The sequence below is a fragment of the Nothobranchius furzeri genome, chromosome 18 (genome assembly GCF_043380555.1).
Source record: "Nothobranchius furzeri strain GRZ-AD chromosome 18, NfurGRZ-RIMD1, whole genome shotgun sequence".
Classification (NCBI taxonomy): Eukaryota; Metazoa; Chordata; class Actinopteri; order Cyprinodontiformes; family Nothobranchiidae; genus Nothobranchius; species Nothobranchius furzeri.
In genome coordinates, this window is record NC_091758.1 from 23,706,840 (window position 1) to 23,723,172 (window position 16,333).

The following is a 16,333-nucleotide window of genomic DNA, read 5'->3' on the forward strand; positions in this document are numbered from 1 at the left end:
AATATGTTCATAATACATGTTCATATTTTGTCTAACAAATAGATTTAATGTGCTTATATAGACAGCTGTATAGATTTCCGAGGTCGCTGTCCATGGTGCTGGTTTGTGATGCTTTCTTTTGTCAGTTATTAAACCTCTTATCTCTAACATCACAGTTACATAGTCATGGGTTTAGTCTGACAGTAAAATAACATTTTTCAAATAGTCACATTTGGTTCAGTTTCTGCAGTTTCAAATCCTTTTTCTCCCGTTAGTTTCATGACTGACTTCATTGTGATCTGTCTCAATTACTCAATGTTTTATCAAACATTTGCTGATGATGCATTTTCTCTTGTAAAAGTTGCTCTCTGTTAGCCAAATTTTCTTCGTGACTTAATTTCTTTATCGCGTCCCACGTTTTAGGAAGTGAAGGGAAAATCCAGTGAGGACAGACAAAAGAGAGGGAATAGCACCTCCCACGTCCTATCTGCGTGAAGGAGGGAGAGAGACGGGGGTAGTGCGTGTGTGACTGACTGCGTGTGTGTGCGTGAGTGTGTCTGCCGCGGTGGTGGTGCTGGAGATTGGACGACATGAGCTCTTCATGAGCCTCGTAAAATGCTTTAAGACGCGTTCGGAGTTTGTGTTTGATCCCTCCGAGCCGAGGACGAGCCTGAAGCGGACCTGAAGTCCACATCACGACCAGGTATGGAGACGCAGCTCTTCCAGGCCAGGCGTCTTGGAGATTAAAGCTGTTTAGTGGCGTAACCGTGGTTCCTCTGCTTGACTGGATGCTGCTCGCACAGGAATTGCTTTTCGTTATTTATTTATTTACTTATTTAATAATAACCCAAACCGACTCTTATCAGCTCTCATCAGATCATCTCAACCGTATGAATTTATGGTTGCCTATATGTTCGCACTTCGCAGAGCATTAGCAGCAGAGCGTGTGTGTGCTGTCGAGATTTTTAATGGCTTTGATAAGTTAAAGGCAGGTAGAGGGAGGGGTGCGCGCTGCGACTTGCATGATGCACCGCTGCGAGATGGCGATCCTCTGGTATTTATGAATGAACCGAGAGTAGGGTGGTCTCGTCTGTAATGGCGTTGGGCACCAATCTGAGGACCGACTGCCATCCCTTCATGACTGCAGCCAAGGTGAAGACGCAACACCATGATCTGCATTTAATCACGAGGCCGTCGCAACGTGACGCATAAAACCTGATTTCTTAGGCAAATGTCATCCTTAATCCTCCATCTGGACGCGAGTTTCTTTGGTGTCCCCTCCTCCACGTCCAACTGGCTGTTTTTGTTTGTGTCACGGCTGGAGAGGGGGTCCACCATGACATGCAAAACGAGCTGTGAACCATTCAGGCCCCTTATGTGCGTGTGTTCATGTGACCCAACGTCCTGTAAGGATTGTTAGTCGTGTGTGTGTGTGTGTGTGTGTGTGTGTGTGTGTGTGTGTGTGTGTGTGTGTGTGTGTGTGTGTGTGTGTGTGTGTGTGTGTGTGTGTGTGTGTGTGTGTGTTGGGTGGGGGGTGAAAGAGAATGTAGCAGTAAATCCCGTGAGTAAAGCTTTAAAAAAAGCGCATGTGGCTGAGAGTAGCGCAGATATGTGGCGTTGAAGGATGAGAGGATGGAGAGATGCTGATGTCCTGTCTGTCTGCCTGGAACTGTCACGGTACAGTTGCATAACAACACTTGTGTCTACCGGGGCAGGATGAAGGAATGACTCAATACTTGGGAACAGGCACGCGCGTAAGTGAAGAATTGGTGTTGGTGATGCAGGAGCTGGTTGTAACGATGATGAGGATGATGGAAGCTGGTGAAGTGATAAAGTTTTTGGAGCAGAAACCTGTTGAGTGATGTGAAGACAAAAGCGTGACACCCCCCCCCCCCCCCCCCCCAAAAAAAACCGTCTTGTGACTCTAATCAAAAACCTAAACAGGTTTATTCTAAAACAAACATTTACATTTTAGATGCTTGCATGGTCCAATCATTAACTTGTATTCTAATCATTAGAATAGATAATTTATTAATTTATATCTTTTTGACCTAATTAATCTACAAGTACCAATTTTACAGAATGACTATCCTTTAAAAAGTATCAGTACTTTATGGTGTCTATAAAGTATTATTAAATCCTTTAAAAGTGTTTCCTTGCAGTAAAAAGAAGCAATTCCTAAACTATTACTCATGCTGAGCACGGGAAACCCTTTAAAAATATAAAACTGTTAATGTTATGCCTATAAAATAAAACTGACTGATTTTGGCATAATTATTTGTAATTGCTGTTTGTAATTTACTGTTTTCGCTCATCAGTGTTTGATGTTCACCAGTTGTTTCCCATTTTTACCTCATCAAACCGGGATCAAGTTGTATTTTTATTATTAACCCTCTGGAGGCAGGTGTTGCAAATTTGCAACGTTAAAACCTACCTACCTGGTTACTCCACATACGTATTTCATGAGCATTGTTTAACTCAGAAGTACCCCTGAAGGACTTAGTTGTTTGTCTTTTTATGCAAACTTATGTTGAGCCTGAGGGGGTTAATCCTCTCAGTCCATTAGAGTCATTTCTGAATAATTTGTTATGAGGATTCTTCTAAAGCATGCATCACTGGTCTGTAATTATTGTTCAGCCATGTCGGGGCAAAATATGATCTAAAAACACACCGTCATGACACAAATGAAAAAATAAGAGAAGCTCTATAAGTAGTGCTGCAAACAGAGTGTCCTTGCTGCTACCATTAGCTCTCTCTGTGTGTGTGTGTGTGTGTGTGTGTGTGTGTGTGTGTGTGTGTGTGTGTGTGTGTGTGTGTGTGTGTGTGTGTGTGTGTCTTTCTGTGTGTGTGTCTCAGACTGACAGGCTGAGGGATTAGCAGGGTCATGTGGAGAGAGCAGAAGGAGCAACCCGGGGATCCCGAGGTAGCACTAATACTCAGTACTAATACACACTCCGGCACTGACTGCTGCATCAGAAGCAGCGTGATTAAAGGTACAATGCTTGATTACATCTCAGGAATCAATCTGCTCCAAAAGGAAATGCTTTCCTCGTGAATTGGTGCTGAAAGGCTCATTTTATTATGTGTTTTAATTTTGACTTTTATTGCAATGGGGTGTAAGTAAAGCGTGATAAAGATCTTTAACTGTAAATCTTAAATGTTTAGTATTTTTTTTCTCATAAAATATTGCCTTGAAATTTGCTGTTTGTGACCCGATTCAACAATTTGAGTGAATGAAGAAACAATTTCGTAAAATTTTTTGTAAATACTTTTTGGCTTCTTCAAGTAGCTGAATGTTTTTTTTGTTGTTTTTTTTTTTGTCAATGCCAAAATAGTTAATGCTGTCATCAGGAGAAGTAAATATGAAAGGGAACATCTGAACACTACCTCTGTTAGACGTTGTCTTCTGTTAGATCTTCTGGTCAGTTATGGTTGGTCAAACGTAACCCCTACAGGTTCATGCTGAGAAAAAGACATGCACCAGGTGCATCTGCAGGAGGCTTCAGGGTCCAAATGCTCTTAACACAAAGACTGTTTTAAGTGCTGAGAATTAGGTCACAGCAGAACAGGACACAAGCACAGAGGAGGTTAAGCTCAGCAATGATCTCTTATAAGTTAAGATGTTTCAGGCTCTATCAGACAAACTCATACTTGTTGCAGTAGACTGCCACAGATGAGAAGCACGGTCAGTCATCCCTCCATCTAGTCTGATCTCAATGTTTTTATTGATGCATTGCAGGCAACTCAAAAGGAACAATCTAATTTTATTTATGGCATCAGTTATAAAGAATTGCACAGATTAAGGACTGAGTCAGCTGTCAAAATGATGTTAATCATGAAAAACAGCAAACACGCTTTTATTAAAGTTCACATGGTTTTATCTCACTTTAGTGTTTCTGAGACATTGTATGAATTTCATTCAAACAAAAGGCAGTAACACCATTGTTTGATATTTTTAGAAATATGCTTACTCAGTACATCTGTGAAAAAACCTGTATGAAACACGTGCTTTACAGGGTTCAGGAATTCCTGAACTTTTCCTTTCTGAACATTTTGTTACATTTGGAACATTTTTTCATCACGTTAAATCGAAGAAATCTTTTTATCTATCACTTGATGGCTAGTAAGACAAAAAACACCACCTGTCAAGGTAAATATCACAAACTGCTTCAGAAAGTAAAAACATTAGAGGCCGACCGATATGTTTATTTTTTAGGCCGATGCCGATACCTCTCCACTGTCGCTACATGCTTGCTTAGTATGAGGATTGCTGTAAAGACTCTGACACTAGTCAGTGACTCCATGCAATCTGCTGGGTTCCTTATATAGGAAACTTTTAACTAATTGGCTTAATGACCTGAGCTGTATTGGGATGTTTATTATGTGAAGTGCCTCGTGTAGCGTGATGAATTGTCCATTTCTGACCTAAAAGACCCTGCTCAGTTTTGCTCTGCTACACAGAACTAATCTGCATGATATATTGCTCAAGGTCTCATGCTTTGCTTCTAAACTGTTTCTTATTTTCCAGCTCGAGAGAAGAATGAAGATGAATACTTTCTTTTTAATAAATCAGAAAAACTCTTTCTCTATTTTAATAAGCTAATCAAACAAAGTGTTAGTCCAATAATAAAATGGGAACCAATCTGTGAAATGACAATGTTTATGATCAGTAGTATTACAATAAGTAATATAACTTTAAATATTTCCACTAGACATTCTCATCCACGTAATGTTAAGTCATATGACACATTTCCTTTTTCTGATCCAATCAGAGCCTTCCAGATCTGACGCGAGGCGTGGTTTTGTTGGTGCTTGGTAAATCTGTCCTTTTTTTATTCGACCGTAAATCAAAACATCCAAATTATAAAAGTATGCCCACGTCATCTTAACTTCAGTTCAAGCGTTCTAGAGAAGTTGTCGGAGTGGCCAATCTGTAACTTTCCTCTTCAGCCGAAAGAACCTAACGACAAGCTAGATTAAATCTGTTGCATGTCCCACCTGCTGCAACGGTTCCTTTCAGAATAAAAGCTGAACCATCACGACCCCCTTTTTGGGTCTCGCTAGATGCCAATAAAACTGTCGTGACCCGGAAGTATCTCAAGACTGGTCTGGTCGGCAGCCGCTGCTTTTATACTGGCTTCGGTGCCAGAGGAGGTCAAGCTGGACCTCAACATTCCTGATCTAACTGGGACTTCTGCCAAGGGTACGTAGACCGACAGATGGCATCTCAATGTGTGTTATAAATCTCCAAACCAAAGCTTATCGCGAAACATCATCTTCACTCCCATCAGAACTAATCGTTTCTCCGGATCTGCTGGTTCTGAACATATTCACACATACACCGTCCTCAGTCTTACTTCACCTTAGTTACACCATACACCTGGTGTTTAAAGTTAGTTTTGTTTAATTTGTTTAGTAATGAATCTTTAAACTTTAAACCTGACTCCCTCTCTTTTCTTGAAGTTGATATGAAGCGTTGCTCAATCCCTGCAATAAAAAGATCCGATCTTCTGGTTAAATTTGCTCAAAGATCCATGAAGGTGATATTCCATCTTTTGTGATATTTCACTTTTTATGGTTTTTAATTAAATGTAGAACATCTTCTCTACACTCGAGACGACTCTTGTCGTGATTTGGCGCTATATAAATAAACTTGAATTGAATTAAAGAATTTTGTTAACAATGGCCAATATCTAAAGTTGATTATTAAGGCCGATAGACGTAGATCTTAGAGGGAGATACTTCCACAATCTAGAGAGTCATAAACTCTTTCCTCTTTAGATTTCAGCTTTTGTGAAGGACTGCCAGCATGTCTTCATCACACAACCTCAGAATGCTGTTGTGATGGATAGAAGAAGCAGATTTCTGATGTGTGATGATACTTGTTCATGTCAAGCTCTAAAGTACTGAACCAGGAGCTTAAAAGGAATTTTGAAGTTGGTAGGAAGCCAGTGCAATGCAAGAGTGTGACATGTTAAAGCCTTGCAGAACTGTTTAAAGTAAATGCCTGAATTTAACGTTTTAAGACAATAATAAAACCTAACAATGTCTCAGATGTCATAAAAACAAGAGAGAACCAGAGATTTAACATAAATGCCCACAACTTGTAAGACGAGCCAAAGGTTGCACCAAAGGATTCTTTGGGAAATGGATTAAGAGTTACAATGGAAGGACAACAAGTCACGTTTCTTTATTCATGGTTGGACAGGCATGATTTCTCAGTGTTATAGAAAAGCTCAGACTAAACTCAGATCCTTTTTCTTTCATTTATACTTCTGTTTGTCTACCCCACCAGACACAACTGACCACTAAACAGAGAGAATATTCTCACATGGCTTTCAGTGACACATTTAGGTTTGCATGCAGTTTCTCCTTGGGGGTAAAAAATACTAAACTGCAGAAAAAATATTAGTTTTTGAACATTATGTGGACTAAATGAGATAAAGGTTTCTGCTTAGCAGCAATTAAAAATGTTACTTAAGGTGCTTGAAATGTTTGATAGAGAAGATAACAAGGGGCCTAATTCATCACCCTGTGGCACACCTTAGGCAAGAATAGTGGAAGACAACACTCTTAGAAATAACTACAGGGAAGATTTGTTCTGTTTTTGTAAATGTGGATAAAAAACTCACTCAAAATCAGAGAATAGTCAGTCATTATCAACAAAATAAAAATTCTCCAACATCTCTTTGCATAAAAAATATTCTTTTAAATTAAGTGTTAAAAAGTAACCAACAAATAACGAGGAATTTTCCTTTTCAGAATCACATGACGTTGTTTCAGCAAACAGCTGTGGAACGAAATGACATAACATCATCCAACGACTGTAAAGAGGACGATATGTTGCCATTTTTTGCACCAAAAAAATACAGCTATTTTTTTCTAGAAAAATATGAATTAAAGAAAGAATCCCACAAGATTTCTAGATTAGCAGGTGTGAGTGCAGTGAAGCAGCAGTGAGACCAAATCAAAATTTATGAACTGAAACTCCACAGTCTGCTCAAACCTAATGAAAAGGCCTGAGTCTTAAAATTGCCTTGCTAAAAATGCTGATTAATTCCTGCAGTAGAAAACACACACACACACACACACACACACACACACACACACACACACACACACACACACACACACACACACACACACACACACACACACACACACAGAGAGACTTGAGCTGATCCGAGAGCAGAGAACAGGGAATCTTCTGCTTCGCTGCACACATGCACCTACTGACTGTCTGACAGCTGAGGAAACTTTCTGCAGGTTTCCCACACTGCGACAAGTGTGCAACCTTTTACACACACACACACACACACACACACACACACACACACACACACACACACACACACACACACACACACACACACACACACACACACTGACAGGAGAGGACATACTATTTCAGAAAAACCTCAAGCTGATAATCTGTTGATCCACTCATCACCAAATAGCCATGTATTCAGCCTTCTATGAGCACCCTGATTAAAACCCTTTCCCTAGGAGATACGATGGGACTGCTTTGCGGGTGTCTATTTAATCAGGTCCTTGATCTGTTGGATGGCATTGTGTACGATGTTAGTTAATGTGCTCCTTTTATGCCGCAGCGTAAGTGGCTCTCCTGAGGCAAATTATGTGCATATATTTTGCTAAAGGTGACATTTCATTGCCCTATCTACAAAATCGACACAGACAATGTTTTTTTTTAACTAGAATAGAAGAGGTCGGAATTGGTCTGTGCCAAACTTATCTCCTAATGGAGTATGGCTGCAATGCCACAGTGTCCCATTAATTCATTAAGGAACTGCAGTTCTCTCATTTCAAATAAAAACAAGAGAAAGCGGCAGTTTGCATCGGAGACAGTGTGTGTGATTAATCTCAAAGGCTCAGTGTCAAGGAAAAATGGTTAAAGAGTGGAAGTGCAGTATATGTGTCACTGTGGGGTTGCACCTGTGTGTGTAGTTATAGCTGCTGACAGAGAGAGAGAGCGAGGGAGGGTGGGAGAGAGAGAGATGGTTATTTTCAGCTCAGGTGAAAAAAAGAGGGAAAAGAAGAGCGGAGGAAGGCTTTGATGAACAGAAGCTGAAATCTACAGCCAAAATATAAAGCATGGCACCAAGAGACACACTGTCAAGGCTGAGAGAGACAAGATCCATTGATTAAAACCACAGATCGATCATACAACATGGTGACCTGGAGAGGGAGCGTAAAGGAGGCAAAAGGGAAACAGCTGGAGGGAGCTCAGGGAGCAGGTTAAAGACAAAGGGAATAACAGACCCTAAAGGGTTACGTAAGAAATGTGAGAGCACAATATCACCAGGAGTATTCCTCCGTGTTCGATACCTGGTAACTGTAGGATGTGTGATTTTATTCTTGTGGAACAATTATTTGTGCAGATGGCAAAACACTTCTCTGAGATCTGTTACTGGATTTAAACCATTAAGTAAAGTCAGGAAATAACAAAGCTGCTGTTGCTAGGTCTGAAACCGTCCATGTGCATCTGGGTCTTGGTTGGATTTAGGCAAAAGCAATAGTGAGTTTCACAAAAAGAAAGAAAATAATCTTTTATGTGCCACCTCTTAAAGTAAAAATCACCAGGCGCTTCACAAGAACAAAACATTAAAAATGTAAAAAATATATTTTTTCAAATATTTAAAAACTTGGTTCAAATGAGAAAAAAATGTAAGGAAAGGGAGAGAGAAAATTATTTGGAAAGAGGGAAATCAGTGGATCCCGGGAAAGGCAGAAAGAGCAGAATAAGGAGAGGGTGATGAAGTTCACGCAAAAGCCAGCTGAACAGGTGAGTTATCAGCTGCTTTTTAAAGGAGACCACTGAGTCAGCGCTTGTCATCATAAATACCAATAATTAGAATGTTCCAGAACAACAACGGTAAACAGGAATCAGTTATGTTAAAGATGCTCGGGGGAGCTAATGTGAACTTTAGTGCTCGGAAACGATTCTCTGCAGGGTTTTCATACGAACACTTTGTTATTGGATTCATTATCCAGAGAAGAAATGTTATATTTCAAACAAAATTGGGTTTTTGCTGTATTTCGGACTTGCATTGAGACACGTCGGCCACCCCAACGGCTCAAACCTTAAATTCTTCTTACATCCAAGAGCTCAAGGCAACACAAACCACCATTATTTCTGTTCATTTTACGATCCTGCTCTCTGATATTAGTTTGCTGTGATCTAAAAGAGAAACACTTTGATCAGCTTGAAGCTGGAAGGTTACAAATAACATCAAGACAAAATATATCCACGCAAATTATTAGTTTATAGATTTTTTTTATTTTTGTTTTTTTTCTTTTATACTCCAGAGTAAAATAATTGATATGCTTCAGAGATGTGAATGGAAGCCAGGGCCTCACCAGAAAATTAAACGATGGTTGTGTGTGCAACCTGGGTATTAAACTTTCTGTCACTTACACACACTCACGCACAAACACACACACGACAGAGCTCAGGAGGCACTCCCTGGCTCTACTTTCTTTAAGTCATTTACAATCTGAAAATGCAATTACAAATGCCCTGCCCTCAATAGCTGGTTCCTGCTGTGCCAGCATGACAGAAATCCACTTATTCCACATATTATTGACGACAATCCAGAGTTTCATTACAGCTGAAGAGCAGCACAGTTCCATCTGAAGGGCTCAGGAGGAGTGTCTGATTATGACACCTTGAAGGAAGAGTTCAAGTGCAGAAGAGAAATAATGTAGCTGCTGAGTTCAGACACAAAAAGTCAGAAATAGCAAGAGACTCTGTTTGTGTGTGTGTGTGTGTGTGTGTGTGTGTGTGTGTGTGTGTGTGTGTGTGTGTGTGTGTGTGTGCGTGCGTGCGTGTGTGTGTCTATAGAGGTACACACCTAGTGTGATTATTTTTATTATTCAATATGTGTAGTTTGCCATTCTTTTGTCATACAAGCTAGTTTAAAAATTTATCTCCTCAAGTATGATCTTTCATCTTAATAGTTTTGCGGGAAGTTTCAAGAATTTTAACACAACAAAGGAAAAAGTGTTCAAAAGGGAAAATGTGAAACCTTACTTAACATCTTTATAACTATTATTATTATTATTATTATTATTATTATTATTATTATTATTTAAATTTTCACATTAATTATTTTTTTAACCCTTGTTATGTGTTCATACTGTACACACACATACTCACACACACATACACACACACACACACACACACACACACACACACACACACACACACACACACACACACACACGCGCGCACACACACAGGGCAAATGTAGGCACATAATATGATAAAATATTACCTTTGGCACTATTGAGACATCATTTATCTAAAATACGAATTATTTTTGTCAGCCTGATTTAATATCCAAAAATAAAACACTTTAAGTGAAACTCGCCCAAGCCCACTCTGACAAAATGTGCCTACTCTTAGGTGAGTCAAGGGCTGTAGTGGCTATGGTACTGCAGGGGTTAAGGCATCCAACTCAACTCAACTTTATTGTGCATTTACACAATTTTCATTGACCAGAGCGCTGCACATATAACAACACAATATTATGCTATAAAACATAAAAACAGTAAAAATGTAAAATCACTTAGAAGTAAAAGCTAGAGCAGGGATTCCCAAAGTGTGGTGCGCGCACCCCTGGGGGTGTGCGAGCTGCCGCTAGGGGGTGCGCGAGGTGAAAAGTGTAATGGCTGCGGAGCTCAGAGAAGTCTGTCATATGTCACCATTAGCGTAGAAACTCATTTGTGGGTGGGCCTAAGAAAAAGTAAGCGGGCACAATAAATGTAATTGAAAACAAGTATATTTTTGCACGTGCGCGTGTCCTCCACATGTGCCCTAGCTTCATAATAACAATGCGCCGAGCTTCAGCACTCTGGCCTGCGCACGCCGATATGTTTAGTATTTGATCATTTTTAACGGTGTTGGAAGAATCTGAAGGTGGCGAGTCATTCTGGCAGATTGTAATTAACAGCTGTCTCATGCAGGTGTTCTGACATTGTAAACCTCACACACAGAACATTGTGGATATAACAAAATAACAAGAAATGATTCCCATTCAGGCTATTGACAGCGCGCTGAAGATCTGAAGTTCAGAGTACGTCTGTCAGAGGTCAGACGTGTTCCAGCGGAACCACGGCTCACGGGTGCACATGTGAGCACATCTGGGCTGGGCAGAAGGAATTTTACAACATTGGTTTAAATAGCGCGAGACGCGATGACTGGAGCGGCTGTGCCGTGCGTGCGCGCGCACACACACACACACACAGATTCAATAAGCGCACACGCTGCTTTAACTCCGGCGCACAGTCGGACTGAAGGCAGAAACGAGTGCTGCCTCCACCGTGATAAAAACTTTTAAGAGGTTATTCTTCATTCAAGGTCAAATTAAGATATTAGCTTCTGGGATGAGTCGGGTCCGCTCCAGCCAGTGACTCCTCATGAACCTGACCACATCTCATGTTACTGCAGCATTTGTTGTTCCAGTCCGCATGACAGCGGATCACAGATTCAGCCACACCATAAAACAGCAATAAGTTGGTCTGAGGCAAAAGTGAACATCATGGCTATATCTTGTCCCCTATTGACATTTGATTACGCACAAGTAGGTGATCAGCTCAGGTTTACGCAGAGCAGAAGGAAGGAGAGCGCTCTGGCCGCACAGGTTAAACGTTCCTACTTTAAGAAAACCGTTAAATTGCATTGTTTATGTGCTACCTGGGCACTCTAAATATTTATTTAAAATGAAATCAAAGGAAATTGTAATGGTATCGAATGCTTATTAATTACTATTTAAAAAATGAAAGTGATAGGGAATTTTTTTAACCCTCTCTGTTTAGCTTGACATCTGATATATATATATATATATATATATATATATATATACATATATATATATATATATATATATATATATATATATATATATATATATATAGAGAGAGAGAGAGAGAGAGAGAGAGAGAGAGAGAGAGAGAGAGAGAGAGAGAGAGAGCCATGCCCTGATGTGTGTGTGTGTGTGTGTGGGGGGGGGGGGGGGGGGCGTCGACATGGTCGGGACATAGAAGGGGGTGCGTGGCTAAATAAGTTTGGGAACCACTGAACTAGAGAATATAAATGAGACTTTAAAAGAATCTTAAAATGATCAACTGAGGAAGCTTGTTTTATAAAAAGGGGAAGCGTTTCACAGTCTGGTAGTCACTGCTGAAAATGCATGATCACCTCTGTGTGCTAATCGCGTCCTTGGAGTTACCAGAAGACAAGCACTCTCAGATCGTAATGGCCTTGGAGGAGCATGAGATTGCAATAAAACCTTCAAGTAAGGTGGGCCCTGGCCATGCAACAATTTGAATGTCAGTAAAAGGATCTTAAAATCAATTCTGAAACGAACAGGAAGCCAATGCAGTGCAGCAAGGACAGGGGTGATATGATCTCGCCTTCCAGTGAATGTTAAAAGCTGGCAGCGGCATTCTGCACTATCTGTAAGTGTGGTATGGCTGAATGGCTAACACCAGCGTATAAAGAGTTACAATAGTCCAACTGACAGGTGAAGAATGTGTGGATCAACTTCTTAAAGTCATCAGTCGATAAAAAAGATCTCACTTCAGAGAACAGCTGGAGTTTATAAAAACTGCTTTTAACAACACTGCTCATCTGTTTGTCAAAGTTAAGATGAGAGTCTAAATATACTCCCAGATCTTTCACTACAGAGTTCCTGAAGACTTCCAGTGTGCCAAGTTCTAGATTGGCACCACCACTGGAGATACTGGGGCTAAAAATTATGACCTCTGTCTTGTTCTCATTTAGTCACAGGAAGTCATATGCCAGCCAGGATTTTACAACATTCAGGCAGTCCAGTAATGGCAAGATGGAAGAGGAATCGAGATTCTTCACCTTAAAATAGATTTGTGTGTCATCGGCATAGCAGACGAAATATCTGTCTGAGCAGCATCACATAAAGGGAAAATAGCAGGGGGCCCAAGATGGAGCCTTGAGGGACTCCGCATTTTACTGAAGTGACAGAGGAGGAGAACTGACATAAATTAACTGACATGCTTCGACATGACAGAGAAGATTTGAACCATTCCAGAGCAGTACCTCTGACTCCGACCCACTGCTCCAACCTGGAAATTAAGATGCTATGATCGAATGTGTCACAGGCAGCAGATAGACCCAGGAGCACAAGAATGACAAATTTGCCAGAGTCGGTAGCCATTTAGGAGTGCTGTCTTTGTACTGTGATGGGTTTCAAAACCAGATTGAAATACTTCATGTACACCATGCCTGTCCAAAAATGCGTTCAACTGGTCAAATACTATCCTCTCCAGGATCTTAGATAAAATGGGAGTTTAGCTATAGGCCTGTAGTTTGCCAGGTCTGAGGAGTCCAGGGAGGGTTTTTTCAACAGAAAGTGGCAGGAGCATGTTTCAGCTGTGTTGGAACAACATCCGATTCAAAGCTACTCGTCACTATAAGCAAAAATGCTTGAGGCAACAGATGTAAATACCCTCTTTAAAAAACTGGAAGGGTTTCCAGTCTAGCACTCTAACCACCGGAGTACCAACTCTATTACATGACACCAGTTGCCTAAGCAACATATCCTGTGCTGGCCAGGGGAGACAGGTTTCAGGCCAGATGCTAGCTAAAGAGGAACTGGGTCTGATGACAAGATTAGTTTCCATTGGCACTTTACAGGATTTTCTTAGTAAAACTCAGAATTTGCAGCTGAAGCAGGAAAATGCATGAATGCAGCTGAAAAGAGGTTTGGGTTTTGTTTTTCATGAGGAAATAGCAATATCGCATGCGAAAAAAGCTCCCAAAACTGGATTTTCCATGATATGACCCCTTTAAAGACTTGAACCCACTTGTATGTATGTATGTATGTATGTATGTATGTATGTATGTATGTATGTATTACCACCTTGGGGCAACAGGCAATAAATAAGATTCTGACCTTTAAATAATAAGTATTTTTTGCTGAATCCATAAGACAATATTAAAAAATATTTTCAATATAAAAGTTTATCTTCTTTGCTGGAATCCAAACCAAATGTAAATATAACAAACTGACAGATTTAAATCTGGAAACTTTTTTATATTAAAAGTTGATATTTTTTGGTTTTGGACAACAGTTTTCAAAGTGGGTCTTTCTTGTTTTGCACACATTTCAGAGTCTTCCCAGAATGAAGGTGTGGACATAATTCTCCCGAGATCCAAGGGCACCATTTTTCTCCTCCAAGGTTTACTTTTCTTGATAAATGAGGAAACAGGATATTTTGAGGTTTGACCCTGAGGAACTGTAACTCTGTAAAGAGCATTGATCAAAAAACTGTCTGCGTCAGGAGAAACAAGCAGACTCCTTCTCGCTAATTTGTCCTCTGACTCATAATCAGACCAAGTGGGCTTGTAAAATAATTAGAAACCTAGCAGAATGGGTTTTCTGTTATTTTCTTGCTTTCTAAGCTGTTTTTAGTGTCTAGAAATAAATGACCATATTTCATTTTTCCTCTTCCTGTCATCCCATCTCCAGGTGTAACGCTGTCTGAGACCTGAAGAGGCAGAATGCCAGAGCAGAGCAACGACTACCGCGTGGTGGTGTTCGGGGCAGGAGGAGTGGGCAAGAGCTCCCTGGTTCTGCGCTTTGTTAAAGGCACTTTCAGGGACACCTACATCCCCACAGTGGAGGACACCTATCGGCAGGTGATCAGCTGCGACAAGAGCGTGTGCACACTTCAGATCACAGACACAACAGGCAGTCACCAGTTCCCAGCCATGCAGCGCTTGTCCATTTCGAAGGGACACGCCTTCATCCTGGTCTACTCCATCACAAGCAAGCAGTCGCTGGAGGAGCTCAAACCCATCTACCAACAGGTATGTGTGGTGTTCATGACTAAAATCAGTCAGACATGTCTGAAAATATGATCAAACATTAACATATGAGCATCATTTTGGGTTTAACACAGAGAACATGGAGGAAATTGAAATCAGTTCTTAAGAGTTTGAACCTTTGTTTTGTAATTTGCAAATCGAAATGGTGATTTTCCATCAGAATGTCCTAAAATCCACCTTCTAGAGCTTTTTTCTGACAAGATGTCTTAGTAGTTTAGTCTTTCATCCCAAAAGCTGAATGGATACAGTATATAGCGTTTTTTGGACAAATGATAATTGATGACGGCAAGTCTTTTCCACCCTCTGTAGATCCTGGCTATAAAGGGCAATGTGGAGTCCATCCCCATCATGCTCGTTGGAAACAAGAGTGACGAAACCCATCGGGAGTTAGAGACCAAGGACGGGGAGGCCCAGGCCAACCAGTGGAAGTGCGCCTTCATGGAGACCTCGGCCAAAACCAACCACAACGTCACAGAGCTTTTCCAGGAGCTCCTCAACCTGGACAAGAAGAGGAACATGAGTCTCAATATCGATGGCAAGCGCTCTGGGAAGCAGTCCCGTGCTGAGAGGCTGAAGGGCAAATGCAGCGTGATGTAGATCCGGTAGAGGAGGAGGAGAGGGGAGGAAAGAATGGGGGAGGAAATACACATTGGGATGGGTAGCAGAGATGGAAGAGACATTCAAATGTGTCAATCTGTTTAAAAATGTCTGGAAAGCAACAGGAATCCTGTCATTCACACCCTCATTTATTTGGGTTGTGCATTCAAAAGCAAAAAAATTGTGCAGTTAGAAGCTTTGGCCGCAGCTCAGATCAAAGCCTGCAGTGATACTTCTAAAAAGTCTCCCATTGGATCAATAACACCTCGTCTCACTTCAGCATCTGCCCTTCTCTCCTCACACCTGACCTCCCCCTCAGTGTCCCACCATCCTCTGCATCCTCACTGTAGGATAGACATGTAGGCGTAACAAATTTGACCAACTTAGTTGCTTATTTGATGAATTTCTTTGAGTTTGTCATGCCAGGAAAGACAAGTGTTTGAGACTGATGGCATGAACAGAAAACACGCCCCCCAGCCATGTCCCAGAGTCACAACGGAGGGCTCGGCTGTAAATAAACATGGGGAGGATGTAAATATATTCCATCTGGGTTAAAAATGTTCTGCCCCGGCTAGTATATTGGTCAAAAGAAGGTGGTGACGCTGCAGTCAGAGGCTTTTGGATGAAATAAAGGCCCTTCTTTACATTTATCACGCTGTCATTTTGAGGAAAAACTCATCTGAGGTGAGGAGGTGTTTAGAGGCAGAGTGTGCTCACTCTGATATGACGCAACAATCCTTTTAAGACATTCATCAAGTTTAGAATAACTGAACTGTCATTAGAATAGAAAAACATGTCTGCCTTGTTTACGATGACGCCACACTTGGATAATCATCGCCAAGCTGGTAGAAGGGAAGAGAGCTGATG

At 40.9% G+C, this 16,333-nt stretch overlaps 1 protein-coding gene across 1 annotated transcript; it reads left to right on the forward strand.

Moving 5' to 3' along the window:
- The first annotated feature begins 542 nt into the window (after window positions 1-542).
- Window positions 543-15,687, forward strand: diras1b (DIRAS family, GTP-binding RAS-like 1b). Its single transcript, XM_015969680.3, has 3 exons — window positions 543-682; window positions 14,511-14,851; window positions 15,179-15,687. Exons 2-3 carry the CDS (start codon window positions 14,543-14,545, stop codon window positions 15,464-15,466), a joined length of 597 nt encoding a protein of 198 aa, XP_015825166.1. The 5' UTR covers window positions 543-682; window positions 14,511-14,542; the 3' UTR covers window positions 15,467-15,687.
- The last annotated feature ends 646 nt before the right edge of the window (window positions 15,688-16,333 follow it).

Coding starts and splice junctions, on each gene's coding strand:
- diras1b (XM_015969680.3), top strand. CDS start 14,543: ATGCCAGAGCAGAGCAACGACTACCGCGTGGTGGTGTTCGGGGCAGGA. Junction 14,852..15,178: donor TCAAACCCATCTACCAACAG/GTATGTGTGGTG, acceptor CACCCTCTGTAG/ATCCTGGCTATAAAGGGCAA.